At 44.1% G+C, this 26,388-nt stretch overlaps 1 protein-coding gene across 9 annotated transcripts in view; it reads left to right on the forward strand.

The window, feature by feature from the left end:
* PPIP5K1 (diphosphoinositol pentakisphosphate kinase 1) overlaps positions 1-26,388 on the forward strand; it is a 54,319-nt gene that overhangs the window by 4,380 nt on the left and 23,551 nt on the right. For 8 of the 9 annotated variants that reach the window (XM_032194586.1, XM_032194587.1, XM_032194585.1 and 5 more), the window contains exons 2-26: positions 1,445-1,605; positions 1,924-2,098; positions 4,180-4,375; positions 4,464-4,554; positions 5,204-5,289; positions 5,516-5,670; positions 6,672-6,773; positions 7,048-7,209; positions 8,253-8,374; positions 8,809-8,910; positions 9,021-9,107; positions 9,539-9,614; positions 10,122-10,231; positions 11,209-11,294; positions 11,704-11,832; positions 14,181-14,302; positions 15,018-15,200; positions 17,498-17,639; positions 18,272-18,495; positions 19,524-19,651; positions 20,113-20,227; positions 21,655-21,762; positions 23,045-23,161; positions 23,500-23,664; positions 24,739-24,829. In XM_032194586.1, coding sequence (XP_032050477.1) covers positions 1,952-2,098; positions 4,180-4,375; positions 4,464-4,554; positions 5,204-5,289; positions 5,516-5,670; positions 6,672-6,773; positions 7,048-7,209; positions 8,253-8,374; positions 8,809-8,910; positions 9,021-9,107; positions 9,539-9,614; positions 10,122-10,231; positions 11,209-11,294; positions 11,704-11,832; positions 14,181-14,302; positions 15,018-15,200; positions 17,498-17,639; positions 18,272-18,495; positions 19,524-19,651; positions 20,113-20,227; positions 21,655-21,762; positions 23,045-23,161; positions 23,500-23,664; positions 24,739-24,829 — 3,046 coding nt within the window. In that variant the 5' untranslated portion in view covers positions 1,445-1,605; positions 1,924-1,951. Of the gene's footprint in view, positions 1-1,444; positions 1,606-1,923; positions 2,099-2,590; positions 2,642-4,179; positions 4,376-4,463; positions 4,555-5,203; positions 5,290-5,515; positions 5,671-6,671; positions 6,774-7,047; positions 7,210-8,252; positions 8,375-8,808; positions 8,911-9,020; positions 9,108-9,538; positions 9,615-10,121; positions 10,232-11,208; positions 11,295-11,703; positions 11,833-14,180; positions 14,303-15,017; positions 15,201-17,497; positions 17,640-18,271; positions 18,496-19,523; positions 19,652-20,112; positions 20,228-21,654; positions 21,763-23,044; positions 23,162-23,499; positions 23,665-24,738; positions 24,830-26,388 lie in introns of those variants that run through there. The other variant, XM_032194590.1, reaches the window with a different exon arrangement.

A 26,388-nucleotide genomic window follows, 5' to 3' on the forward strand; every position in this document is an offset into this window, starting at 1 on the left:
TATGCGATTGGTGAAAACGGTCCTCCTCCCCTTCTTGCATGGTTTACTTCAGTAAGTCAGCAGCCACCAAGCTGATAGTGAACTTGCTAAGGTCTTACTCCACGCTGGCATGCTGAGGCAGCAGGGCCAAGGAACAGAAACGGTTCCTGAGTATGTTGGGAATCCTCCTCTTGTCCTTGTGTGGAAGTAGCAGGATTACACGGCACACACGGTAGAAATGCCTGTGTGGCCTGGTCTGCCAGTACTATTGCTGCTGCCAGCAGAGAGCATGGGTGGTGGATTAAAGCTTTAACTCTCGCTAATCTGGATGCTCGTGTGTTGGGTGTGCCCCGTGCCTCACGCAGCACATAGGAGCAGGCAGCACTGGCCTTTGTGCACCGCTGTGAGTTGGGCTTGCTGTGTCTTCTTGCTGGCCTGGGCTCCCCTGGCAGATCTGGCTCACGAATTGACAGTCTTGCTGTCAAGCCTGCGCCTCATGGCGTGGCTTTGGGCACTTGTCCGGCACGCTTCTGCTCCAGTGCTTTCTGTGAGTGCCCAGCTCTTACCTCTCCTGTCCTTTCTGGGAGTCTGCAGCCTTTCTGCATGGAGGCATACCTTAGTTTTATCCATGTTTCCCCGGGGATTTCAGAGGCAGCTGGATTGCCCTCTGTGTGTTTGTTTCTTTTGGCTGTTCCCACCCTGCTCGAGTGGATGAAGTCAGTCTCCCTCCTTTGTTCTCGGTGAGGGGATTTGCACCTACCATGAAACTGTGCTGGCAGCAGGCAGGTGGCATTTGGGTGCATCTCCTCTGTTTTGTGAAGAGCTGTCAGGGAGGACTGGGAATCCAGTTGTACGTGGTGGTACGTTCTCCTGTGATATGCTGGCTCTAAGGCCAAGCGTGCCTCAGAAGAGGAAGTGCAGTAACTGTCAGCCTGGGAAAGGGTGGAGATCACGTGAGAGTACAAGAAGCAGCGGCAGAGTGTGCGTTTGTAGGAAATATTAGCATGAGGTGTTTACAAAGTCATCTTGAGGTTGCACTTCCTGTACTGGTTTTGGCTGGGATAGAGGGAGGAAAGCTTTTCACCATGGGGAAACCAAAGTAAAGGGCAACTGCTTGACATTTGTGTGCACAGCTATGGACAGAGCTGAACAGTTGTGTCCTTGGTCTGTACAGGTCATGCATACTGTACATTCAACTCAGTTGCTTGTGTGGCTGACAGTGCTGCTCCTGTAGGCGATTGTGCAAGATGTGCTCATTTCCTAGTGTTTATAAAGAACGGCTTGTATCTGGATAACCAGACTCCATGGTCAAAGAGTAAATCAGAGCCAAGCTTGCAAAACGTAAAAAGTCCTGACCTGCAAGCCGCTGCTTCTTTTGTGTCTTTACCTGCCAGAGTTGTCCTTCCTTTTCCCTTCTCCCCTGCAAACTCATATGTCTTTCAAACTGTTCTCTCTGTTACTTTAGGTCTTCTTGAGCTAGAAGGATGAAAATTGGCAATTGGAAAGTCACCGTCACTCTCCTAAGCTTCCTCCTAACTTCTGAGTCCCAGTTTGGGTGTACAAGGCTGCGAGCAAGTCTACTGTCCTATTCCATGATTTAAACAGAGGCTTGGAGCATGCATCATTGTAAGGTTTAAATTATTTCAGCGCTAGCAACACTGTCCCTTTCCCAGCTGGTGCAAAAGGGCTCATTGCACAGTGGAGCTACCTATCTAAAATGGTTCTGGGTCCTGGATCCCCTCCCACCCTGAGGGTCTCTTCCCGCATACCTCTGCCTAGAGGCTCTCTTCATCTCACCTGGCTCCCCCTGTTTGTCCTGGGCAGCGTGTCCCTGGACATGTTCACTCTAGCTCAGTCCCTGCCCTGCCCACCCTCACCTGCTTCCAGTGGCATCAGCCCTGGCTCAGGCCCTTCTTTACCACTTTTTGCGCACTGTGATTCCAGAGCGGGATGGTCGGCCACCGAAGCTGCCATGTCGTCCCTGACGACCTCCAGTGAGAGAGAGAACTCCACTCCCAGGTTTGTTGTCGGTTCCAGGGATGATGAGACAGACTTTCTGGAATCAAACATGAAGACGGATGAAACCGATTTCTTTGAAGATGATGAAGAGGAGGAGTCGGTAAGGAGGTCCTGGCATTCTGGGTTGGAGCATCTGTGCAGAACTCCTGGGTTTCAGCCAGGTTTTGCATGGTTCCTGCTGAGGCCACAGACAGTCAGGACTGTGGGGAACATGGCATCAGGCTGTGTGGCACAGCCATGTGGAAGATGCATTGCATTGACATGCTGCCAGACTCAGTGCCTCGCGCTGCAGTAAATTCTGGCCTTTCCACTTGCAGGTCTTTTCCAGTTGCAACAGCAGATTTCTTTATCCTAGCAACTTAACCCTGATACTGCTGTAAACCTTTTGCTTTACCAGGGAACTTCTTGAGGAAAACTGAAGGAACTGTGAATAAGGGCAGAGAAGTGTCTGCAGGGAGGAAGCGTTTGCTCTTTTCTGTAGCCTCCAAGAACAGGCTGCAGAAAGGAGAATGATCTCCAGCTCCTGACTGCTTTTGGCCTCTATTCAACCCACCCTTTCAGTTCCCACAATGGCCTCTGTACCGGGCTTCTGTTCAGAGGAGCTTCGTGCCACTGAAATCATCTTGCCTTTGACCTTCACATGGTGAACTGTTCTGACTTAATCTTATTCCTAGTACAGTATGTAGGGACCTTGCAGAACTTTTATCAGCTGTTATCCTGTCTCTGTGCAGCCCATGGGGGCTAATACAGGTAGATCCTCTAGCACAGTTAAGAAAGGTCATCAGCAGCATATGCTGACCTCCTCTTTAAGGATGGGAAAGTAGATTTCCAAAGACAGTGCAGAGAAACCAGTGAATAGCTTGAACTTGTCTCTGCAAGACTCGTGGGCAAGGGCACTGCTATGAGGCAGAGGAACTCCTGACCTTTCATTCTGGTGATTGAGCTGGGACTTGTTTAAGTTGGTGATAGCTTTCGTGTTTTTTTTTTTTTGTTTGTTTGTTTTAATTCAGAATGGGCTGAGCAAAGTACTCTAGAGTGGAGTGGAATGTCCCTTGCTTCATTCCTGAGGAAAACACTAGTCCATCCCAGAGAAACAGTTAGGTGCCTTGGGCACATTAAGTGACATTTCCTCCTCTGAAGTTATGAGAAGTTGCTTTTCCCCCATGCAGATGCTTTAGGGTGTTGCACAGTCCTCTGCTGCCGGCCCCTCTAGTGAATTCCTGACAGAGATTGCCTTGAAATATCAAATACATCTGCAGCACATGGGGACTCAGCTTTAGGAAGGATACACTGATACAGTATTGATGTCCCAGTGATGGGAGTGCCCAGTGTTTGTGGCATTGTATTTTTGCTGTAGAACCTGAGCCCTTGGCTTTGCAAGTCAGTGCAGGTAACTTCTGAAGTCTCAGTTTATAGTTCGAAGCCACACTTGCATGTGCTGTGTAACCCACAGTCCTGTGTGTATCACTTCAAGTGACCTTACTGAGTTTGAACTTGCTTAGACCAGAATTACTTCATCAGGAAAACATCCAGTCTTCAATTAAAAACAGTCAGTGATGGAAAGACCAACACAGACCTTAGCCTGTTCTTCTGTTACAGTTACCAACACTTTTTGAATACAGGCCTTCTATCTTGCCTTATTCAACTTACACTTGTCCCACTGGATCTTGCTATACCTTTGTCAAGTATATGGAAGAGCTGTTAATACTGTTTCTCTTCTACTCACAACTACTTGCTGTTGTGATCTCCCCTTCATTTTCTCTCAGATAAAACAGACTGAGCTCCTGCTGTAGTCTTTTGCCATAAAGCATATGCAGCTCTTCTGTAAGTCTTCTTAAGTCTGCCACTTGTCCTGGTGAGTCCTGGAGAGAATATGAGGGAGGATTCCAGTCCCTGCTGCTTATTCAGGTGCCAGATATTTTTTCTCTGACCCTGTAAAAGGAGGAGGTACGTGTTGCCCAGCAAAGAAACAATCATTTTGGGCTGCTCCTTAATGACATCCACCAGTGGAATCTAGTGGGAGCTGGGACTGTGTATGGTCTGAGTCTAGGAAGGGCTGTGAGATCTTAGGGTTGGAAGAAAATCCTGTGTTTGTTCAGTATTGCCGCATTTGCACACTTAGAGCTTAAATTCAGTAAAGTAGCCAATCCTGAACTAAAACAGTCTGTGTCTTTCCTTTAGCCACCTGAACGGCAGATTGTGGTTGGAATCTGTGCCATGACCAAAAAGTCCAAGTCAAAGCCCATGACACAAATTCTGGAGCGTCTGTGCAAGTTTGAATATATCACAGTTGTGATTATGGGGGAAGATGTTATTCTGAATGAACCAGTGGAGAACTGGCCTTCCTGTGACTGCCTAATCTCCTTCCACTCCAAAGGTAAGAGTCTGTAGCAGGCCTTAGCCTACCTAAGATCTGGACAAGGGAGCTTCCATTCATTCTTTTTGTTTTGTTTTCTGTATTTCAGGATTCCCTCTGGATAAAGCAGTTGCATATGCCAAGCTGTGCAAGCCATTTTTAATTAATGACCTTGATATGCAGTATTATATCCAGGACAGGTAAGTGTCTGTGATCCAATAAAGCTCCTTCCCTCTTCCTTTGTCCGCTTTCTGTCCTTAGCATGCTGTGCAAGCTTCTTCCTGCCCACAAGCAAATGAGATGGGAAGGAAGGGTACTTTAGCAAGGCTTTTAGGGGTTGTTTCCCCGTAACATGAAGGGGAGTAGATCTGGGGGTAAACCCATTGATACTTGACATGTTTTGTCTTCTGGTTCAAATGCATTGTAAGGAATGGCCAAATGAAGAAGGATGTGGAAGTGGTCTCATGGGATGAGACTATCATGCCTAAGACAAAAAGACTACCCAATTAGTAGGAGAGCCAAGTAGTGGGATGGCGTTCTGGGGCGGAAACTGGGGGCAGCAAGGCCAGGTCAGACCCTAAGGAAGTTATGTTGGTGAGGCACTTCAAAAGGCTTCTTAGCCAGTTAGTAAAACTAACTTGTAGTCATGTACCTCGGTGCATACAAACTGCTTTGGCTGTATATGGGCAGAGCTAATACTAGACGCCAAACCTCCCACCGTATTTTTGGGTTGTGTGCAGTGTTCCTGCAGGTGCTGACAGGTACTTCGAGGTGTAATTGTACTGAAAGAATTTCAGTTTCCCCATTCCAGACCATGCTGTTGAATCTCACTGTTTCTGTCCTCTCCAGGCGTGAAGTGTATCGGATCCTTCAAGAAGAGGGAATAGACTTGCCCCGCTATGCTGTCCTCAATCGAGACCCCGATAGACCAGAAGGTAAGTGCCCAGGCTCTTCTGAAAGCCATTTGCACATACTGTACTATTTAAGATATTCTGCAGAGGCTGGGCACTGATAATCAGCTCAAGCAGGTCTGATTCGAGAGTCTATTGACTTTGGTGGAGAAAAGCCGTTGTGCCTACTGGCCAGGACTGAAGGGCTTCAGCTCTGCACAGGGGCTGCTTCCACTTTTCCTAACATGCTGCTGCTCTGCTTTGTCTTCAGAGTGCAACTTGGTGGAAGGAGAGGACCATGTGGAAGTAAATGGAGCTGTTTTCCCAAAGCCATTTGTAGAGAAGCCGGTCAGTGCTGAGGACCATAATGTGTATATTTACTACCCGACCTCAGCAGGTGGGGGCAGCCAGCGGCTCTTTCGGAAGGTGAGAGGATCTCTAGCTCTGGTGTTGAGACCAACAAATTTGTGGGTCTGAAAGATGCATGTGGCTTCAGGAGGGAGTGTTGGGGCAGGTGAAGGAGAAAGGAAGGTTTTGTGTTGGGGAACACAACTTCTTAGAAATTTTAGTTGAACCTTAAACAGCTGGGAATTCCAGAGGAATGTGTTTTGGTGGTAATGCTGACTTCACCTTTGTCATCCTATGTCTGCCCAGTGTCCTGTGTAGCAGTTACGGAGAAATGTGTCCCTTACTGAACTACATACTGTTTTTTTTTCCATATCATTTCCTTGGTTTATTGAGATGATCCTTTTTAAAATCTGTTGCTGTCTGCTAACACGCTTGCTGCCTTTCTCAGCTTAGTGTTACTTGCAAATATAGTAAATGCACTATTTATTCATAGATTTCACAGAGTATCTGCCTTTACTCACTTCCTCTACTTTGCCAGCAAACAGTTAAAAGCTATGATGTATCTTTTTTTCCAATCACTTACACATCTGCCCTTAGTAAACCTAGACAGATTGTTTCCTTAGCTGGTGTACAGACATGCCATTTGAAATTGTATCCAAAGACTCACTAAAACTTAAAATGACATCATCTTCTGTCCATAAGATCTGTCATACTGTCCTAGAAAGAAGTAAAGCTGGTCTGATTGTGAACTGCCATCAGTTATTATCATTTCCTTATTAACTAGTCTCCTTACTTTACACATCTTTATCTACTATTTTTTGTTGCATATCCTTGTAGCAATTGGAGTCAACCTAAAGGTCTATAATAACTTTTCTCCTCTTTAGGCCTGGAAAAGGACATACCTATTGTCTGCCTTTTAGAGTCTTTTTTGTCCTCCATAATTGTGCTGTAACAGCTGGGGGTTCTGAGAGGTGTTCAGCCCATTCTCTCCCTATGGGACAAAGCTTATGCTTTTTGTTCTTCCATATAAGAAAACAAACCCCACTGACTTCCCTGATGTGTTTATTCTTTGCTTTCAGATTGGTAGCCGGAGTAGCGTGTACTCCCCAGAGAGCAGTGTAAGGAAGACAGGGTCATACATTTATGAGGAGTTCATGCCTACAGATGGCACTGATGTAAAGGTAATGGAAAGCCTGGAATTGCTCCTACTGTCTCCAAGCCTGGGATAGCTGAAGGTTGGGCAGTCCTGCCTCGGTTGACTCTGGAGTGTTTGTTTAAGCTGTGAGGTGCTGTCTGTGCAGCTTGGATCCCAAACTGGGGAGTGGTTGTTCTGTAGATCATAACAGGAAGAAAGTGTGAGACCATCTACATTTTTCCATGTGTCTGTGGTAGAACCTTCTGGAAGATGCAGTTACTTTAGATGGTTATGTCAGGTGTATCTATTTCTCTTCCTAGGTGTACACTGTTGGGCCAGACTATGCCCATGCAGAGGCTCGCAAATCTCCTGCTTTGGATGGGAAGGTTGAACGGGACAGTGAAGGGAAAGAAATTCGTTACCCAGTTATGCTGACTGCCATGGAGAAACTCGTTGCACGGAAAGTCTGTGTAGCCTTTAAGGTCTGCCTGTTTTCTCCTCTACACAAGCAGGATACTCCATGAATGTCTGATTTGTATCTCAAGCAGTGTTAAAGCCTGAGTTCTGTTACCCCACCGTGTTCCATGACTGCTGCCAGTTGCCATCTCTGCAGGCTGGGTACAGCTGGTCCTGCTGGCCCTGGCAGTTTGCTGGTCAGAGATGACTGGGAAAGCAGAAGGGCCTCCACCAAATGTGCTCTGTGCTGGCAGGTGGCTGGTCTCCAGTGCACATCTAAGCATTTAATATCATATTCTGAGTGTGCTGCTTTGTCATATGTGCTGGTCCCTCCTTTACTATTCCTAGTTGTACATGTGTAGAGACCCTGACCTTCATTTCCTCTGCTTTTTTTTTTTTTTTTTTTTTTTTTTTTTTATCTGGCTTTGGTGTACATTTGTGCTGTACTGTAGAGGTAGGTAGCTGAATGTATGCAAGTCTAGGTGTAGTTACATGACATGTTCAGCGGTGTCAACAGAAGCAGCACTTAACTACTTGTTCCTGGCTTCACTGCAATTTGCAACCCATGCAGCTGGGCTGATACAGCTGTTCCATTTTACAGCCTTTTCCACATACTGATGGATGTCTGTGAATTCATCACTTATTGTCTGTATTTCTTCAGTGTGCTTCAGAACCGTTGAGTTTAGAGGCAAGAGCAAGAGAGCCTGGAGCTTCCCTGTTCTGATCCTTAAGTGTTCTGTGGAGCAGGGGGGCTGGACCCTATAGGCTTAATCCAGGAGCTCATGGGCTGGGCTCTTGGTGCAGCTGTGAAGCTGTATAAGTTTGTGTAGAGGGCCTCTTACTGCTAACTTGTGGCTATATTTTCCCGCTTTAAGACTAGTGAGGCAGGCATAGAACGTAGAAGTGCTGCAGCAGCGGTGCCTTTGGAGGCACCAGTGGAGCTGAACTGGGCAGCATATGATAACTGGGCATGTGTGTCAGCCGTACTTGGCTGTGCATCTGCTGTCCTGCTTGCTGTACTCCCTCCCAATGTGCTTATGAATCCTGTGTCCTGTGTTTCCTCATGCAGCAAACAGTGTGTGGGTTTGACCTCCTGCGGGCAAATGGCCACTCTTTTGTTTGTGATGTGAACGGCTTCAGTTTTGTGAAGAACTCTATGAAGTATTATGATGACTGTGCCAAAATCCTTGGGTATGTAAAAGGGTAAAGGAACCCACAGCAAAGTATAGTGAATGGAGATGATAAGTATGACATAGAAATCTGTGGATGGTTCAGCTAGGGAAATTTGTTCAGAAGGTGAAAGCTTGGCTCTGGGAGGAAGGGGTTAATTATGTATAGCAGCTGGAACTCCTGCCTGCATTGGCATTAGCTGTCTTTTTCTATACCTGGAAGTATCCTACAGGATACATCTAAGATTGGTTGCTAAGGCCAGATGCAGTATTGGTGATGTGAGGGGAAATTGGTGTCCCCTGGGGGGTGCCCTAACTAGTCCTTGGTGTGCTAGATGTCCCTGCAAGGAAGGTAAGGAGATGATCTGTTTGTGGTTCTCAAATCTTTCAGCAGGACCACCAGGCAGGAGATGGAGAACCAAGGGAATGTGAGTTTTATGTTCTGATTTCTTCCAGAAACATAATAATGCGCGAGTTGGCTCCCCAGTTTCATATTCCCTGGTCTATCCCAACAGAGGCAGAAGATATTCCTATTGTCCCCACAACTTCAGGCACCATGTGAGTACTTGTCATCTTCTCAAATGAATGCCCCTGGAGGCTACATGAGGGACAAAGTGCAAATACCTTCCAAGGGACACATTTGTCAAGTATATCTTCTGTTTCCCCAGGATGGAGCTTCGTTGTGTTATTGCAGTCATCCGGCATGGAGATCGTACCCCGAAGCAGAAGATGAAAATGGAAGTTAAGCATCCTCGGTAAGAGTCAAGGCACAAAGATGCTGCATTGCTGGGAAGTGAGGAGGGCCCATTTGCTGAATTAAGAAGCACAGCAGAAGAGCACATGGAAAGCAGTGCTTTTTCCTGGCTCTATTCAATCAAATGTTTTCTTCTAAGTTGAGAGAGTCTTCTTTCCCCATAAGAATCTAGTCACCTTCTTTGTGAACACTGAAGGAAAGAGTGAAGGCTGCTACACCTTTCAAAGTGAAGTACCCCACTAAATTGCAAGATAGTGTCTACTTCCTTTTCTTAAATGAGCCTGGAAACATTAATTTTTATGAGAATTTCTGAAGGACCCAGTGGGCCTGCTGATTCTTCCTGAAGAATAGTGCATGAATCCATAAGTAGGGATGAAATTTGTAGCGCTGAAGCAACAGAAACTATACCAGGGTTCTTTGTTGTCTCTACAGATTCTTTGAGTTATTTGAGAAATATGATGGTTACAAGACAGGGAAGTTGAAGCTGAAGAAACCAGAGCAGCTACAGGTGAGGGGAGCCCTCTCTGGGGTTACTGTATGGATGAAGGCAATTTGGATCCCAGTGTGAGGCAGTTTTTTGAGAGTGAGAAGACCCTCAGAAAGGCAACAGTCTGTTGCACAAACACTCCCTTTCTCATTCTCCACCCACTTTGCACTCAGCAGGGTAATAGTATGAGAGCATAGTGAAAACTGCTCCTGGATGATTTGAAGACTGTAGAACGAGGATGACCTTGCCCATCTGTTGTGGTTGCCTCCAGTGAGAGACAGCTCCGGGCTGGGGAAAGTTTGAGGCACCTGCTGGGTTCTAAATGGGGCTGGAGCACAGGGTGAAGATGCAGCAAACTGCAGTGTGAAAGTTTGTCCTCCCTGAGTTGTGTCTTACGAAGTGACATGCCTCTAAGGAGTATGTATGGCCCTGATGGTGGGTGAGACTGTCCGGAGGCCTTGTAAGATTATGGTGGTGAGTGAGAGGCAGAATTGCTGTGTGTTTGAGACAGTGTCTGCCCTCCAACAGGAAGTGCTGGACATTGCACGGCAGCTTGTGGTGGAACTGGGAACCCACAGTGACTGTGAGATTGAGGAGCGGAAATCCAAACTGGAACAGCTGAAGAGCGTCTTGGAGATGTAAGGATTCATATACTGGGGCACTGTGAGTCTGTCTCAGAGCCTTGGTCAGCATGTGATGCAGAAGCAAATTGGGCTGCTGATGTCTTAAGCAGCTAGTTCTCCAGAACTCAGGGAACTCTGTCCCTTGTTAGAAGCTATATGTGAAAGGTGCCATCCTGTTAATGTTTTCTCCTCAGCATCAAAACCGCTGTTGATTCTTATTCTAAGTGTCTCTGGTGTTTGTCTAAACAACTTGAGACAAAACTGAGCTTCCTTTGCTGTGGGAAAGGAGCTGGAGTCCTGTAATGACCATATTAATACGAAGCATTTTTATAAATTTGGAACAAATGTGATTTAAATAAGGTTGTTTGGTGACAAAAGTTTAACAAAGGGCAGCTTGGAAAACATGAAAAGAAGTTTGCATCCCCTTAGATTGCATATAGCTGAAATAAAAGACAGCGTGGTGGTGGTGTCATCTCAGAAACAAAAGGAAGGTTCCTCTCACTGTGGCATACGCAGGTGGTGTCTGTTTTTAAATCGTGTCTGAGGAGCACAGAAAATTATTTTTTTACCATGATTCCTTCCCCTGCTCTCTCTGCTCATTAGAGGTGTGGCTACACTTAGAGTGGCTGGCAGATTCTTTTTCTGTGATCCCGCTAATTCACTTGCTAAAGACGTAGATAAAGAATAACTCGGGTTGACTAAAGTCCTTGTGGGCGTATGAGAGCACAAAATGCTGTCAACTGAAGAGCAAGCAAGTAAATGGGTCTTTGAATTTCATTTAGGGAGGTTATATAGCTTTTTTTTTTTTGAGTGTGTGTTCATGCTGGGTCACAGATAGATGTCAAAAATGTTCGTGTTCCACAGCAGTCGGTGTTGTAACAGGAAGTCAGTGTTTGTACTGTGTATTTTTGCTATGTGCTGTCTAGGGACCTCTGGATACAGGGTGAATGGGGATGGTTTATTTTTAATTTTTCCCCCTCTCACTGTGATAGGTACGGGCATTTTTCTGGCATTAACCGTAAGGTGCAGTTGACCTATCTGCCTCATGGACATCCAAAAGCTGCAAGTGAAGATGAAGGTAAAGAAATCAGACACTGCTGCCATGGTCTTTAAAGCCTGGTGTTTAAGAGTGTGTACAGCTATCCTACCTATAAAGACCTCTGGATATACAAGCAGAATTAATGACCCATGTCCTGTCTTTGCTGCCATCGTAAGAAGGGGTGAAGTGATACACAATGTAGAGTACCAGTACACCCTGGATGGTGCCACAGGGCTTATGTTTCCAATTTAGTGAATGTCAGCCTATACCATCTGAAAGTAGTGGTTCTTAATTTGGTACTTGCTGGCTTGATTCTTGTGGATTCTGGGTCAGACTTGTGCTGAGAATTCTCTGCAAGGCTCTGGTGACAACTTCTTCTTCCTTCATCCTCTCCCAGTGCAAGCTCAGCTTTGAGATCTGACATAGTGAGTACCTGTTTGTCTCCTAGAAGGTCGCAGAGAGTCTTCTCCTTCTCTTCTCCTGGTGCTGAAGTGGGGTGGAGAACTGACACCAGCAGGAAGAGTCCAGGCAGAAGAGCTGGGGCGAGCCTTTCGCTGTATGTACCCTGGTGGCCAAGGTAAGCTTTTTAAATATGTCTTAGGTCCTGTCCTGTGACTGTACCAGGTTGCTCAGCCTAGGTAATCACCAGTGTGAGGAATGCTCATATGTCTGTAGGTTGTGTGCAGCCTTTGTGATTCAGGTCATCACTGTTTTTGTTCTTTTGAGTTGACCTGATAAGGATTCAAGCAGGCTTTGCAACCAAAGATAGCTAAGCTAGCCAGCAGTGTTTGTTGCAGCGGTTAAACTTCAGAATGTTTTAGTATGGGACATAGAATCACTAAGGCTGGAAAAGCTTCGTTCAGTTAGTCTGCCTGTATTCAGAAAATCAAGCAAATCTAACAAAGTAATCCTGATGCAGCAACACTATTCAAAATTTATATATTTATTAAGAATTAAATTAGGTCAGATGTAGAGAACAGAGTGAATCTATCTTGGAAAACTGATAATTATGTTTTGGGACAGGGCAATAGTGAAGTAACTTACCTGTATTTTCTCTACCTTAATTCTGTGACTGTGAAAAGCACCTAGTACAGAGCTAGGAGCCCATCCCCTGCCAACAACAAGAACAAAAGACTGAGATTGCCTTTCTCATCCAAGTAAAAGAGTCAGAAGTAATATACTTCTATATTGGTCTGATGAGACCTATTTACTTAAGATAATTTAAGGTGAATTGGAAAAGATTTTCTTATAGAATAAGGGAGAATTAATCTAGGTGGAAGAGGATCAGGTTACAGAATACTAAAACAAAATGGACGTATGCAAGTCCATGGGTTCTGATGGGATGCCCCCATGAGTGTTGGAGGCAGCAGATGTCATTGAAAGGCCACTGTAGATTATCTTTGAAAGATCATTGTGACTGGAGGAGGTGCCTGAAGACTAGAGGAAAGGAAATGCCACTCCTGTCTTCAAAACTGGCAAGAAGAAGGACCAAGAGAGCTACAGGTTGGTCATCTACACCTTGATCCCTGGAAAGGTGATGGAGCAGCTAATCCTCAAAACTGTTTACAAACACATTAAGGAAGTTGATTGGGAGTTGGCAGCACGACTTCACAAAGGAAAAGCATGATTAACCAACCTGATAAATTGCAATGAAGTGACTGGCTTGGTTGATGAAGGGAGAGCAGTGGGTATTTTCAGTAAGACCTTTGATGCAGTCTCCCATAAAATCCTCACAGAGAATCTGATGAAGTGAGTATAGACTAGATGGACAGACAGTGGTGAGGACCAAAAGCTGGCTAAATGACCAGGACCAGAGAGTGATGATCATGGCGTGAAGCCTAGTTAGAGGTCAGTAACTAGTGGTATACCGCAGAGGTCAATATTGGGTCCAGGCTTGTTTAACGTATTCATTAATGATCTGGATGATGGGGCAGAGTGTACCCTCAGCAACTTTGCAGATGACACAAAACTGGGAGGAGCAGCAGATACGCTAGGGGGTTGTACTGCCATCCAGAGGGAATTGGACAGGCTGGAAAAAGGGGCTGACAGGAGCCTCATGAAGTTTAAGAAGGAAAAATGCAAAGTCCCACACCTGGAGAGAGAGCTTAATCTGCAGTGAGACGCTGTGTCACAGTTCCCGGAGAGCAGTTGGTACATGGCAGCTTTGTACAGATATACAGCTGACTTCTGTCTAATGTCTGTCCTTATCTAGCAGACTGTTTCTCTGAATTATGAGCTCAGAGCTGGGAGCCGTGTCCCCATCTTCTCATGCTGTGTGACTGGGTACTGTACAAATTCATCATGGGATTCCATCCGATAGCAAATGAGTCACCACTGTACTGTTTTTGGAGGGTCAGACTCAAAGCTGCATGAGTTGCTTTCTCTCATTACTGATCTGTCTCCTCTGGTTGACTCAGCCATCATAAATAAACTATTTTTCATGCCACAAGATAATTGTAGCTATACAGGATACGCTTTGGAAGCCAGGTGCTTCATTATTGGCTAGCTCTGGCTGCAGTTCTGATGGCAGCAGTACTTGCTTTTGTGCAGAGAACAAATAGAAGGAGGCAATTCTGTTGTGCTGCTTTATTCTGCACAGGGGCATTCAAGCTAGCAAAACAGTTACAGACTGTTGGGAGAGGGTTGCTGCAACATTTAGACAGCATCAGACCTTTACTGGTGAATCCTCAATTTCATTCTCAAAATGAACTTTCCCAATTTAACCTGAAACATATTTTCAGGCTTCATGTATTGGCTAGAGCTCTCTGTTATGGAGCAGACTAAATGCTAGCTGCGAAAGTGATTAATTCTCTACAAAACTTTGTTACTGCAAGGAAGTTGTCTAAAGTAGTGGTATTCTGCAGTATACTCAGCTGATAGTCTTGAAGATGTCAGAATACTATTTTGACCTTGTTCTCTTTCCAGGTGATTATGCTGGTTTCCCTGGCTGTGGCCTGCTCAGACTGCACAGCACATACCGTCATGATCTCAAGATTTATGCCTCCGATGAGGGACGAGTTCAGATGACAGCAGCAGCTTTTGCAAAGGTTCTTCCTCTCTTGGGCATCTACATTCTGCTACGTTGGTCTTAGAATATGACAATTCTAAAGAAAACTTCTGGTGATGAGGAAGGAACTGTCCTAGTAGTTTCCACGTGCCTGTTGGGAGGGCAGTGGTACACTATGCTATTAGCAAGTTTGTGGGGCAGCACTGGAAACCCAGTGTAGCTGCACATGTATGTTGTCTTTGGTATTATGGCCAATATAGGACTCGAGGAGTTATTTACAGAGTATTGCTGGTGTTTAATGTTAGAACACTTTTGCTGAGTATTAACTGCCTATAAAATGAAAGTTTCTGACTGCCCAGCCCAAAGGCAAATGTCTTTGGTGCCCAGACACCAGATGTCTTCGGTGCATTTTGGGGTGAAGGCTGGGGAAGAGACAGATTCATCTGCCAAGGGGGATCCTGTGGTAACCATAGCTGTTCTTCAGAGCCTCTGCTCTATCAACATTTTCCAGCAAATTGTCTTGCCTGCTTAAGGATTGCCTAGACAAATCTGGGACTGCTGCAGGCAGAGATGGTGTTTTGCCTAGAAAAATGGCTGATGCTGATGCTAGAAAAAGTAGATGCTGGTGCTGTAAAAATGCTATTCAAGGACAGTTGAGATTTCACTCAAGTTGACTGAAGGTTGGCCTTGAAACTAACAGAAATGTTTGTTGCATGGGTTGCACATAGCTGAAATCTTGTCCTCTGTTGTATTAGGGTCTGCTGGCCCTGGAAGGAGAGCTGACCCCCATCCTGGTGCAAATGGTGAAAAGTGCCAATATGAATGGTCTCCTGGACAGTGACAGTGATTCTCTTAGCAGCTGTCAACACAGAGTGAAGGCACGACTGCATGAAATCATGCAGAAGGATGCTGAGTTTTGTGAAGAAGATTATGAGAAGGTAAAGCACCTGCATAGCCTTAGAGCTTCCTGTGTCTTGAAGGAGAATAGTGTTGCTAGAGTGGTTTAATATGTGAAGGTGGCTGGGATGTGAACAGTAGTTCTGTTAGTCTCAGATCAGCTCTAGTCAGAATTGCAGGATATGAACAGAGCTTAGGAATGGCAAAGGAAGGATTTTGGGGAGTAACAATCCCTGTATTTCTCCAAGTGGAAATCCTCACAGTTGTTCCGGTGTCCACTTGTCCGCTTCAAGAATCATCATCATGGTACCTTTCTCTCCCTTTAGAAGTCCCAGTGCATTTTATTCTCATTACTATGCCAGAATAAAATGGGTTTGACAAACCTGTTTTATAAATGCATGCACAAATATGCGATTGGCTGACATTTGGCATTTTTTTCAAAGATTTTCAGTGTGTGAAATCAATGTATCCCTTGTTAGAGGAAAGCTCCAAGCTGTTGTGGAAGAAGTTGCTCCTCCAGTCTTGTGAACTATGTCTCATACAGGTTAAAATTTAAAAAAATAGATCTGGGGGAATTTTTAGTGAGGACGCTACAAAAACCTCTTTCTTCAGTGGTGTACAGAAAACACTATCCAACATTGATGCTGGAGTGTCAAAAACTAAATGGCTTTTTATAAAACAATGGGTCCTGCAATAAGCTGGCCACGATCGCATGACCTTCTATGTATGCTCTTGCACAAAACTGTAGGGAAAATGTGCGGGTCTAGGGCAGAGGATGAGAACTACATTCAGAAGGGGAGTGATGATGAAAAGAGCAGTGGAGTCAGCTGAAAAGCTGCAAAAGACATTGCCGCTTCTGTGTAAGAGAAAATTCCTCTCCAGTTGGTTGCTTCTCTGCAGGATGGGAAAGTGGTCTCAGAATAGCCTGCCAATGTGGTAGCTCTCACTGGTTTATTCCCTCCCTTTCCCTTCTCCCCTAACCAGGAATCTGGCTTTTTAGCAGCTCTGTCCAAGTGTATACTGTACTGTATGCTACATGTACTGTATACTGCACCTGATAGCCCCAGTGTAGGAATCACATGCATAGCAATGTGAGTTGCTTGCTACTTAAATCAGATTGATTGTGCCAGCTAGGGGTTAAAAATAGTATGTTTTGCAGCAGAGAGAATTATAAACATGATTCAATAGGAACTACGATGAACTTTTGAAACAACTTGATATGGAGTAGGGTGAACTTTGGATCTATAAACCCAAAGTAACTATCTTTTGTAAGTGATCTCTATGCAGAAGAGACAGTATTTCATGTGACTTTTTTTTCCCCTTTCACTATCTAATTTCATTAAGGTCTATGTTGATACAAAACTTGCTGAACATGCTTCAGATGCCAGTTTGTCTTTGGAAAAATCTCCTTTCTGTAGTCCAACTAGAAGTTCTGGATTTGGACTGCTGCGTGAGCCTGTGATTTGCACGTGGTGAGGCTAGGTGGCCACAATCTTCCTGCTTGGTTTTCAAGCCAGTGAATCTTTGAGCTCCTATTTTTGTATGCTGTGGCTCATGACTTGGAGGGATAAGATTGTGTCAGAGACTAAGGCTGTAAGCACAAGAGCCAAATGCAATAGGCTTTGTTTATCCTGGCCTTACAGGAAACCACATGTCAGTGATATAGGTGACATAAAGCAAGAAGACTGTTCTGTCCTTATCTTCTTTGGGGCTCCCTGATTTGGGTGCATTGCTGCATGCTGCCTGAAACAATCCAAGTTGCTGTGGGTGGGCAATTCACCTTTGCCAGATTCTAGATCTTTTGTGCACATACGAACAGATCTTTTGGATACAAACCCTTACGTGGTCCTGTCAGTGTCTGGTAACTGAAGAGTAGAGAGCACATGCTACATCCAGCACTGTAGCTGCCTCTCCAACAAGTCCCTAGACACTTTATTTTTCCCAGACTCTGAGATACGATTACAGAATATTTTTTTTTTCCCAGACTCTGAGATATGTTTACAGAACTGAAATCTATTACCATTAAGGAATATATTTATCACCTCATAAAAATACGTAAAACACCTGTGGAGCCCTTCTGTTCAAGCACAGAAGCAAAGCAAGCCAAGAGTGGATATTGTAGGTGGAGGAAGGTCTGATCTGACAGGAGCAGTTGTTTGCTCCGAGTTTGATTCTAAGAACATGCTTAATTACCTTGAGCGTTACACCAGGTTATTACACTTGGCTGGGAACGCAACTTCAGTACCTAATGGTAAAGCAGGGCAGCTGAAGAAGGCAGATATTTTGTGTTCACAGTCTGTAAAGCTACTGACTAATCTCTGTTGTTATCTTCTCTCAGCTGGCACCTACAGGTAGTGCTTCTCTGCTCAACTCCATGACCTTTATCCAGAATCCAGTAGATATCTGTAACCAGGTGTTCACCCTGATTGAGAATCTCACCTCCCAGATACGAAAACGTCTGGAAGACCCAAAATCTGCAGGTAAGTATCAGAGCTGGGAAGAGTCTGCAGCAGATGCATTTATTCTTCTGTCTTCAGAGCTCCCAAACATCACTGTGATTTATATATATAACTATAGCAAAGAAATTGTAGAGTGAGATTTTGTGTGTGCTATTGATATAGAAGGCTCCTATTCTGCTTTCAGCTACTGGTAAAGAGAGCTGTAATGCAACAGAAATGTAATATGTATTTTGGTTTTAGAAGGAATATAATCAGCAGCACTATGGCCTGGAGGGATATGCTTGGCTTTTTCAGGAATGTCTTGGAGGGTAGGTCAAGGCTGTAGGCAAGTTCTTTGGGTCATGACTTACTAACCTCTGAGAGTTTTCCTTATAACAGTGCAGAGGCTGTATAAAGGCACCTGTGGGACATGGACACATTCTATGGTAGACAAGCTGTAAGGAAAGCAGTTTCACTTTTTCCAGATATTTCAGAAATAATTTATTGCTGTAGGTTAAGATGCATTGCAACAGGTCCGATGGCTTTTCCAGGCTCGGATTCCTGTGGGTGGCATAATGCCTTCTGTGCTGGGAGAAGTCAGGTGTAGCTGTCACTTGAAATCTACATGGAATTAGGCAGGATATGAATGCATTTTTGTGTTCTCTGCTGTTTAGACCTGCAGCTGTACCACAGTGAGACTTTGGAACTGATGCTGCAACGCTGGAGTAAGCTGGAGAGAGATTTTCGCATGAAGAGTGGCCGTTACGATATTAGCAAGATCCCCGATATCTACGACTGCATCAAGTATGATGTACAGCACAACTGTGCACTGAAACTGGAAGGCACAGCTGAGCTCTTCAGACTCTCTAAAGCCCTGGCAGATGTGATCATACCCCAGGTATAGCCTGTCCTGCCTGTGTGAAGATATCTGTGGTGCCACTTTATGACCTATTCTCTGTTTTTTCTTGTGTCTCCTGCACATTAACTTTTAAAGCAGTGTAACACAGATATTTCTCAGGTATCTCTTTTACTGTTTGTATAATGCCAAAACCATATATGACATAAGATATGGCAATGCTTTCTTCATGGATGAGGATTCTAACAGCATTAGAGCAATCAACAGCTGATGCAGCAGATTTCTCATGATCATCACAGTGCATTGTAGCACAGCTTCAAGTTGAGTGTGTGCTCTGTACAACATCACATCTTCCACATGCAAGATTGTACCTGGGGATAGGGTTTTCTGCATTAAAGTGAAGGCTTTTTATGGTGGATCTAATGTCCTTGTTAAACTAGGACTTGTTGAGTTTGCAAATTTGGGTTGCTTCTCACAAATTTTTTGCGTGTAGAAACGGGAGGGGAAAAGAGGGCCATTTGCAATAGCTCTCTTTATTCACCATTGTTCTGTCCCACTTGAGGCACAAATCTTTCATTTATATGGAATGAGCTTCTAACAGCAGGGTCCAGTTGCCTTGGGCCCATGTAAGGCAGAAGTGGGATTCTAAGCTTTCCCAGACTATTCCTGATGAGAGATCCTTTGGCCATTTACAGCTTGGCTCTTCAAGTTTTATCGCTGCAAATAGCAGTTGTTGCATTGCTACTCATGACAGATCTGGGTATATGTGTTCATACATCAAATTGTATTCGTCCTGAGAGAAAGCTCCCTGTCAGGTACTTGTCTCTCTCAGTTGTTGAAAGTCTACTGATGGTTGTGTCCAGGCAGTCTGGGATTCTTGGAGGAGCCTCTTTATGTGGAAGGTGTTTCCCTTTCTGGCCTTGCTTAACTGCACTTCTGTTTGTGGACAGGACTGTGGAAGTTCAGCCTCCTTTCATCTGAAGATGTGGCAAAGCACAAAGGCTCAAAGATATCTATTGTGTTTTTTTGTTTGTTTGTTTTGTTTTGTTTTTCATTTTGTTTTCCTGCAGGAATATGGAATTAATAAGGAGGAGAAACTGGAGATTGCTATTGGCTTTTGTCTTCCTCTCATTAAAAAGATCCAGTTGGACCTACAGAGAACCCATGAAGATGAGTCTGTCAACAAACTACATCCTTTGTAAGGACTGTTGCATGCTGTTATTGGTGGGTTGGGCCAGCTTTGGGGCAGTGTGTGGGAGCCATGCAGAAGAGTGTACTGGTGTGTGAGGAGGCACTGGACATATGTTGGTTTGTCTGATGCTCCTTGAAGTGGAAGGGAAATGGAAAGGCACATTGAGACTGCTGAGAGTGAGCCAAGGTGCCGAAGAAGCTTAAACCAATTGTAGCTGGATGGTGGTACCTTCATTCCTGTCGCTGCAAGGGGCAAGTGCTAGTGTGACGTAGGCACTTCTGCCTGTGTGTCTACCACAAAACTTGCTGCTTCTGTCCCTAATGCTCACTCTGCTTGTTCTATTTGTGCGTCTCTTTGACAGTTCCCAGTGTATGATTTCCTTGTTAAGTAAACAGAAATGGTGCTGTATGGTGGATGTTAATACACTGGCAGACTGTGAGTAACATGGGGCTAAACATTTTTTTTAGATACTCAAGAGGAGTTTTGTCACCGGGTCGCCATGTTCGGACACGGTTATACTTCACCAGTGAGAGCCATGTGCACTCTCTGCTCAGCATCTTCCGCTATGGGGGGCTCCTGGATGTAAGTGTTCCAGCAATGCTCACAGAGTAAGCCTCCCTGCTTTTTCTTGGTAGCCCTTTCCAAGGTAGACAGTGTTTGCAGGTTGCCCCTTTAGCCAGCGTTCCCAGTAATGATGTGCATCAGTGGCCTCTGGCCTGCTCCATTTCTGCTGTGTTTGCATGTTGCAGCTTCCTGCCTTTCTGGCATGGAGGAGGATTGGTCTTCCTCTTTCCTGCCACTGCCTGCCTTGCTTGTGCAGAGGCATGTTTTCTCCAAAAGTTCTCCTGTTGATTTTAGATGAGTCTAGACCACTTGCCTGTGTAGGAAGATAGCAATATGAGGCAGTGGTGATGCAGGAATTTCTTCCTGCCTCCTTCAGCTCTTTATTTAAAAAGTTATGCAGTCGCTGTTATTTCTTGTTTTTTGGTCAATTTTAAGTCAAGAAAATCAGTTTGCTTACAGAAGAATTGACTTGGGGTTGCAAATGCATAGGGGGTGCTCTCTACCAGAGGGACAGACAACACAGTTTTAGGGGACAAACTTATCCAATCCAGCCTCTTCCTGTGCTCTCATAATCTGCTTCCTCAAGGAATCATCATGCAGGCCCTGAGAAAAGCTCTGCTTTATACTATGATTTATCTACCTGCTTTTAAGCGTGGTGTTCTCAAAAGCCTTGAGAGTTTGGGGTTGTTTAGCAGGTGTGATTTCTGATGTCTTTGGAAGCTACATATATCTGCAGGCAGCCATCATGCAAGTACCTCTGTATTACTTGCTCACTCCATAAGATGCTGCTTTATTCCCCACGCAAGTGTCAGAGGATGCCATGTTGCCAGCATAAGAATGTTAAGCTGCATCTCAGTTTATATGTACCGATGGGGTTCATTTCATGACCATCAAGGTGGTAGGACACTCCACAGCAGCATGAGTGGCACTTTAGTTATGGCCAATCCCCAGCAGTGCTGGGAAACAATTATGGGTGGGCTGCCCTGCCTTGTGGAGCCCAAGGCTCCAGTGTAGCTCTGTCATTCAGCATTGTGTACAAGCAGCTTCACTCAGTCCTTTATTTACCAGTTCATTCCTTGTGCTTTTTTTGTGGTTTCTCTAAGATACTCATTCTGTAGAACACTGAGAATGACTGTGTTTGGGTACTGCTGTGGGTTATGCTTTTCTTCAGTCAGCATGGCATAGGGGGCTTGCATCTGGATGTGCTCAGAACTGCACGTGAATTGTATGGGTAGCTGTAGTATCCCTCTATGCAATTGCTCCTTACTGTAAGCATCCTGCCCTCATTGCAAGGTCATCTCTCTTCATGCAGTTAAGCAAGATGTTTTTGTCCTGACAATGCTGTTACCTCGTGGAGAGGCTAAGTCTCTCAGACCCATTTCACTGAATGCTGCAAGGTGTCTGCTGTTGCTTATTCCATGCGACTGTTTATGTGTATATATCAGGAGAACAAAGACCAGCAGTGGAAGAGAGCCATGGACTATTTGAGTGCTATCTCAGAGCTGAACTACATGACCCAGATTGTTATCATGCTCTACGAGGACAACAACAAGGTGAGGGATATAGCTGTAGGACAAAATCCTTCCTGCCATGATGCAAGGCACAGTCCCCTGAGAGATGTGTTCAGCTGGGAAGTTTGTGACCTGAGCTCTCTCACCTTGTGAATAATGATGGATGGATCATTTACACAACCACTAGTTCTTATTTTTAGGTGAGAGGAAGTGACCCAGTTAATGTTTGTTACACGTAAGCAGGATGCCATCCTGATCAGTAACACCAAACTTACATATTTGATACTAGCTATTGTAAAGCATGTCCTAAAGAAAAATCATTTGGTGTTTCTTACTATTAATTACAAATGAACAATAAGAAAAACAAAATAAAACCAAATTATATTTGACAGTTTATTCAGAATATTTCTAAAAAATGTCCATAAATCCCACATTCATAAACTTTTATTTATTAAAAATAGACTGGTATAGATAGGGAAGTATATACTGATATCTTCAGGAAGTAAAGATAATCACTTAAAAAACAGATAGAATATGGAAGGTGACAGTGATGACCATAAATAGTTTTGACACTGAATTGTACATACTGAATCCCAGGTTTTGTGACCTGTACTGCAGGAGGTCATAGTGGGTGAGAGGAGCAGTCACTTTTTTCTGTAAGCTTTAGAATTAGAATTTTGTATTCAGAGAGTTGATGTGGGATTTTAATGGTAGAATAGAGATCTTGAGTTGTGGTATAAGTCTGTTAGTGAGTTGAGATGATAAAACTTTGGGTTTTCATTAGTGCCAGATCCTGTAAAAGCTCTGGCTACCTTTTAAATATATATATATATGTATATATAAAATAAATATATATATAAGTTTTTAATAAGTTTTATATATATATATGTTTTAAATTAATATGAGAGACAGTTACTTAAATCTTGGAGTAACTTGACTAAAGTTATAGGAGGGAACCCATCTCTCCCTGTGCCAGTAAGTTCTGATTTTGCAACAGGAGTGGATCAGAAAGGGGCTATGCTTTAGGTTTGTATATATACATATAGCCTGATGCTGTTTTGGTCTTCTGGTGGCTGTTATCACAAAATAACAACAGTTTGAATGCCTCAGCTTTGTGCTAATAAAGGCTGTCCTTTTGGATGAGACAAACTTAGAGCCAGTATGTTTGTGGTTCCTTGTTGCTTCTGCCTTTCTTCCGAAAGGATGTGCTTGGGATGCGTGCTGCACCAGCATGGTGGGCTGACCTAAGTCCAGATCATGGCCTGTGCTGACAGTGGGATTAATTTTTATTCGTTTATTTATTCCCTATCACTCCTGTTCACAGGACCCATCTTCAGAAGAGCGTTTCCATGTGGAGCTGCATTTCAGCCCTGGTGTGAAAGGCTGTGAGGAAGACAGAAATGTCCCCACGGGATTTGGCTTTCGGCCTGCATCAGCAGAGGTGAGCACATTGTCCTAGACAAGAGTGACACTGTGCCCTGTGTGCTGGGGACATGGTGAGCATGGATCTGTCAGACCCCATACTGCTCTGCTGGGCCCTGTCTGGTCTCCAGCAGCATGTTCTCCTCTGGCCTTTAGTCTTGTGCCTGAGGATTCTAAGTGGGTTATGTTCTCTGCCTAACTTCGTGGGCTTTTCAGGACAGTCTTTGTGTAAGGAGAAAGCAGAATGCTAAATTCAGTGAGTTATCAGCAGAGCTGGAGATATGAGCCTAGAGTAAATGCCCTAGGCAGTGCCTGGTAAGGACACGTGCCTGGAGCTGTCAGTGTTTCGTACTGCAGAATGAGGACAAGAAAACAGACCAAGGCAGCCTGGAGGACCTCTCCAAAGAGAAGACCATTGATGAGCCAGATCGTGCACAGCAAAGGTCTCCGCAGCCCTCTGAGCCAGTCAGCATTCAGCGAAGATCACCACTGATCAGGAACCGGAAGACAGGGTCCATGGAGGTAATAGTGCAACGGGCAGTCTAGGTTGTTCTAGTGAAGGTCTTTTGCCTAGTTTTAGTTTCCTGAGATTCCTCTTAACATGCCAGAGTATGAGTTGATTCTGTGGATTGATTTGGGGATGGGATTGAACAGGGATTTTTCAGAAAGCTGACCTACGAAACTCCTCACTGAGCAAAGAGGGAATTGATGAGGAAGAGCAAGTAAGGAAATGCTTGAAAAACACAAGTATATTTAGATTACGTGCTCTGTAGAGGCATTCATGTTCCAGCTGCCAGATTGCTCACCTCTTCACCTTGCCACATTGTTATCTTTGTGTTCACTTAGATTCCAGCCTTTGCATCTTACAATTTAGCTCCCCATTTCTTGTTCCTATTTCCTGTCTATGGTCTTGTGCAAATCAGAGCTCCCTGCTAACTGGCGGGTTTATTATTTATTCTGTCATAGGGTTTAGAATTGTCACAGTCTCTGATCTGCTAAAGCAACAGATACTGATTTTACTGATCTTACTACTCTCTTTCATGGCTATTTGTATGCCATAAGGCTAGCTTCACAGTCAGCAGGTAGCTGACACCTTCAGGGTGCTTCATGGGCATTTTTAATATCTGTTTTCTGAGCCAGTGAAAGCAGAGTTAGGGCTTGAGATGTTTGTTAGCTGTCTTTTATTTCTGTGTCACTTGTGGTGTAATCTTTGTCAGCAGTACGCAGGGGCTCTTTGTAGTGGGCGCATGCTAAATTTAAGGGGACATACTTTTCTGCTGCTTAAGAAGGAACTGTATGTCCCAGTGTTTCTAACAAGAGTTTTGGGATACAAGGAGCTTAGCACAGGAATCCCTTTGTACTTCTGAAATCTCTACTGTTCCATAACCCGACACAAACATGAAATTAAAATTGAGCACACACTGTCACAAGCTTAGCATACAAGTACCAGTATGTACTTGTTTCTTGAAAAGTACCAGCTTCTTGAAAATTGTGATTTTAAGGAAGAGACACTTTACTTTTTATGGGTGTATAAAGGCTTTTGGCATCAGTGGGTAATTTAGGGCATGCCACTAACTATACTGTCTCTTTTTGCAGGTGCTTTCTGAATCTTCTTCCAAATCAGGAGGTTATCGCCTCTTCAGCACTTACTCAAGGCAGTCTTCTGAGATGAAGCAAAGTGGCTTAGGTACTGTACTTGACCTATACTCAGCCTGCTCACCTGTACCTCTGTATTTTTGCGTGCATCTGTCTGTTCCTTCCCATATACATCTGGCTTAAGTTCCTTGTATGTCTGTGTGTATGTGTTATCTCTTCTTGTAGTGCTACTGCCTCGACTGCTATAAAGGCTATCTTATTGTAATACCTTTTGTGTATGATCTTTTCCTTCAGTTTCTAGCAACAGAAGATGCACCTGTCATCTTTTATAGCACGAAACAACAGAGCAAGCTGTGTACTTAGAGACTGGACTTCTGCTTCTGTGTTGTTATCATTTGTTACACCATTTTTAACCTTGGTAGGAAGAGGTGATTTCACATGAGAACTGGTATGCTTTCTGTTCTGAAGAACGGTAATTTGTGAATAAGGCTGCTCTTCATGTAAGACTATTTTATTTCTACCTTTGTTTCATAAAGAACTCTTGTATGGAACAGCTCTGTCATCTGCTGCAATGTTTTGACAGCTTCAGTTGAGCTAGGATCCACTGGTTAGCTGTTCTTTGCATGGTAGCCAGTGGCAGAAAATATTTTGGGGCCGTTGGTGTTCTCCATGTGTTCTTGAGGATACCATTCTCTGCCAACCTAAGCTAAACTATGTGTTAATAGTGGATTTTTTTCCTGAAATATTTTTGCTAAAGCAAGATCTGTTTGGAAGGTGAATAGCAGTCTCTGGTGTCATGAGGTTTAAAGTAGCTGAGAAACCTAGATCCTGAAGATTACTAATAAGCACCAGGAGGTGGAAGTGCCCAAGTTATGCTCATTTTCTTTTTCTTTAAAGTCATTTTTTACATTTTGGCTTTGAGGCATGGCCACAGATTTCCTTGCAGAAGTTCTGATTTACCAGTTCTTTTCTCTGTTATGTGGGCATCCTGCAGCCAAGGGTTTTCTGAAAGGCCTGATTTTTTTTTTTTTTTTTTTGTCATTTTTGAATGATTTGCTTCTTTGGAAACTAATTCTTGCCAAGTTAATTGAATTTTCTTTGGAATAATAAGGAAATATCCATGGAGTCTGCAACCTATAGCTCCAGCCAGCTGGAAAAGTGTAAGAAGTAATGCTGATGCATATTATTTTCTTAAAGGCGTAATAACTTTGGCCATAGTGGTTTTTGAGTGTGGTATATCTACTGCCTTTCGCAGACCACCTGCAGGATTAAGTAAGCTATAATAAACTGCCTTGATGAGGCTTGAGGAAACCTGTGGTTAATCTGTGAATCCATGTGAGTTAATATGAGAATTTCTAAGATAGCACTCACTCAATGAAGCACATCTGTTTGAAAAATTAATACATCAAATGCAACATGCAAACTGTCTTCAATGTTTGGATTTCTGAGTGCCAGGAGGCATGTGTTCTGGAAAGAAGATTTTACAGCATAGATATTATACCGTTTTCGAGGATTCTGAGGAATATATGTTTTGGGGATAGAGAAGACTACTGCTATACCGGAGAGAAGACTACTGCTATACTGCTATACTAGTCCTCTTGCAGAGGACTAGTTTTCCTTGACAGCAAAATTTAAAATGTAATCCCATCA

The sequence above is a fragment of the Aythya fuligula genome, chromosome 11 (genome assembly GCF_009819795.1).
Source record: "Aythya fuligula isolate bAytFul2 chromosome 11, bAytFul2.pri, whole genome shotgun sequence".
Lineage (NCBI taxonomy): Eukaryota > Metazoa > Chordata > Aves > Anseriformes > Anatidae > Aythya > Aythya fuligula.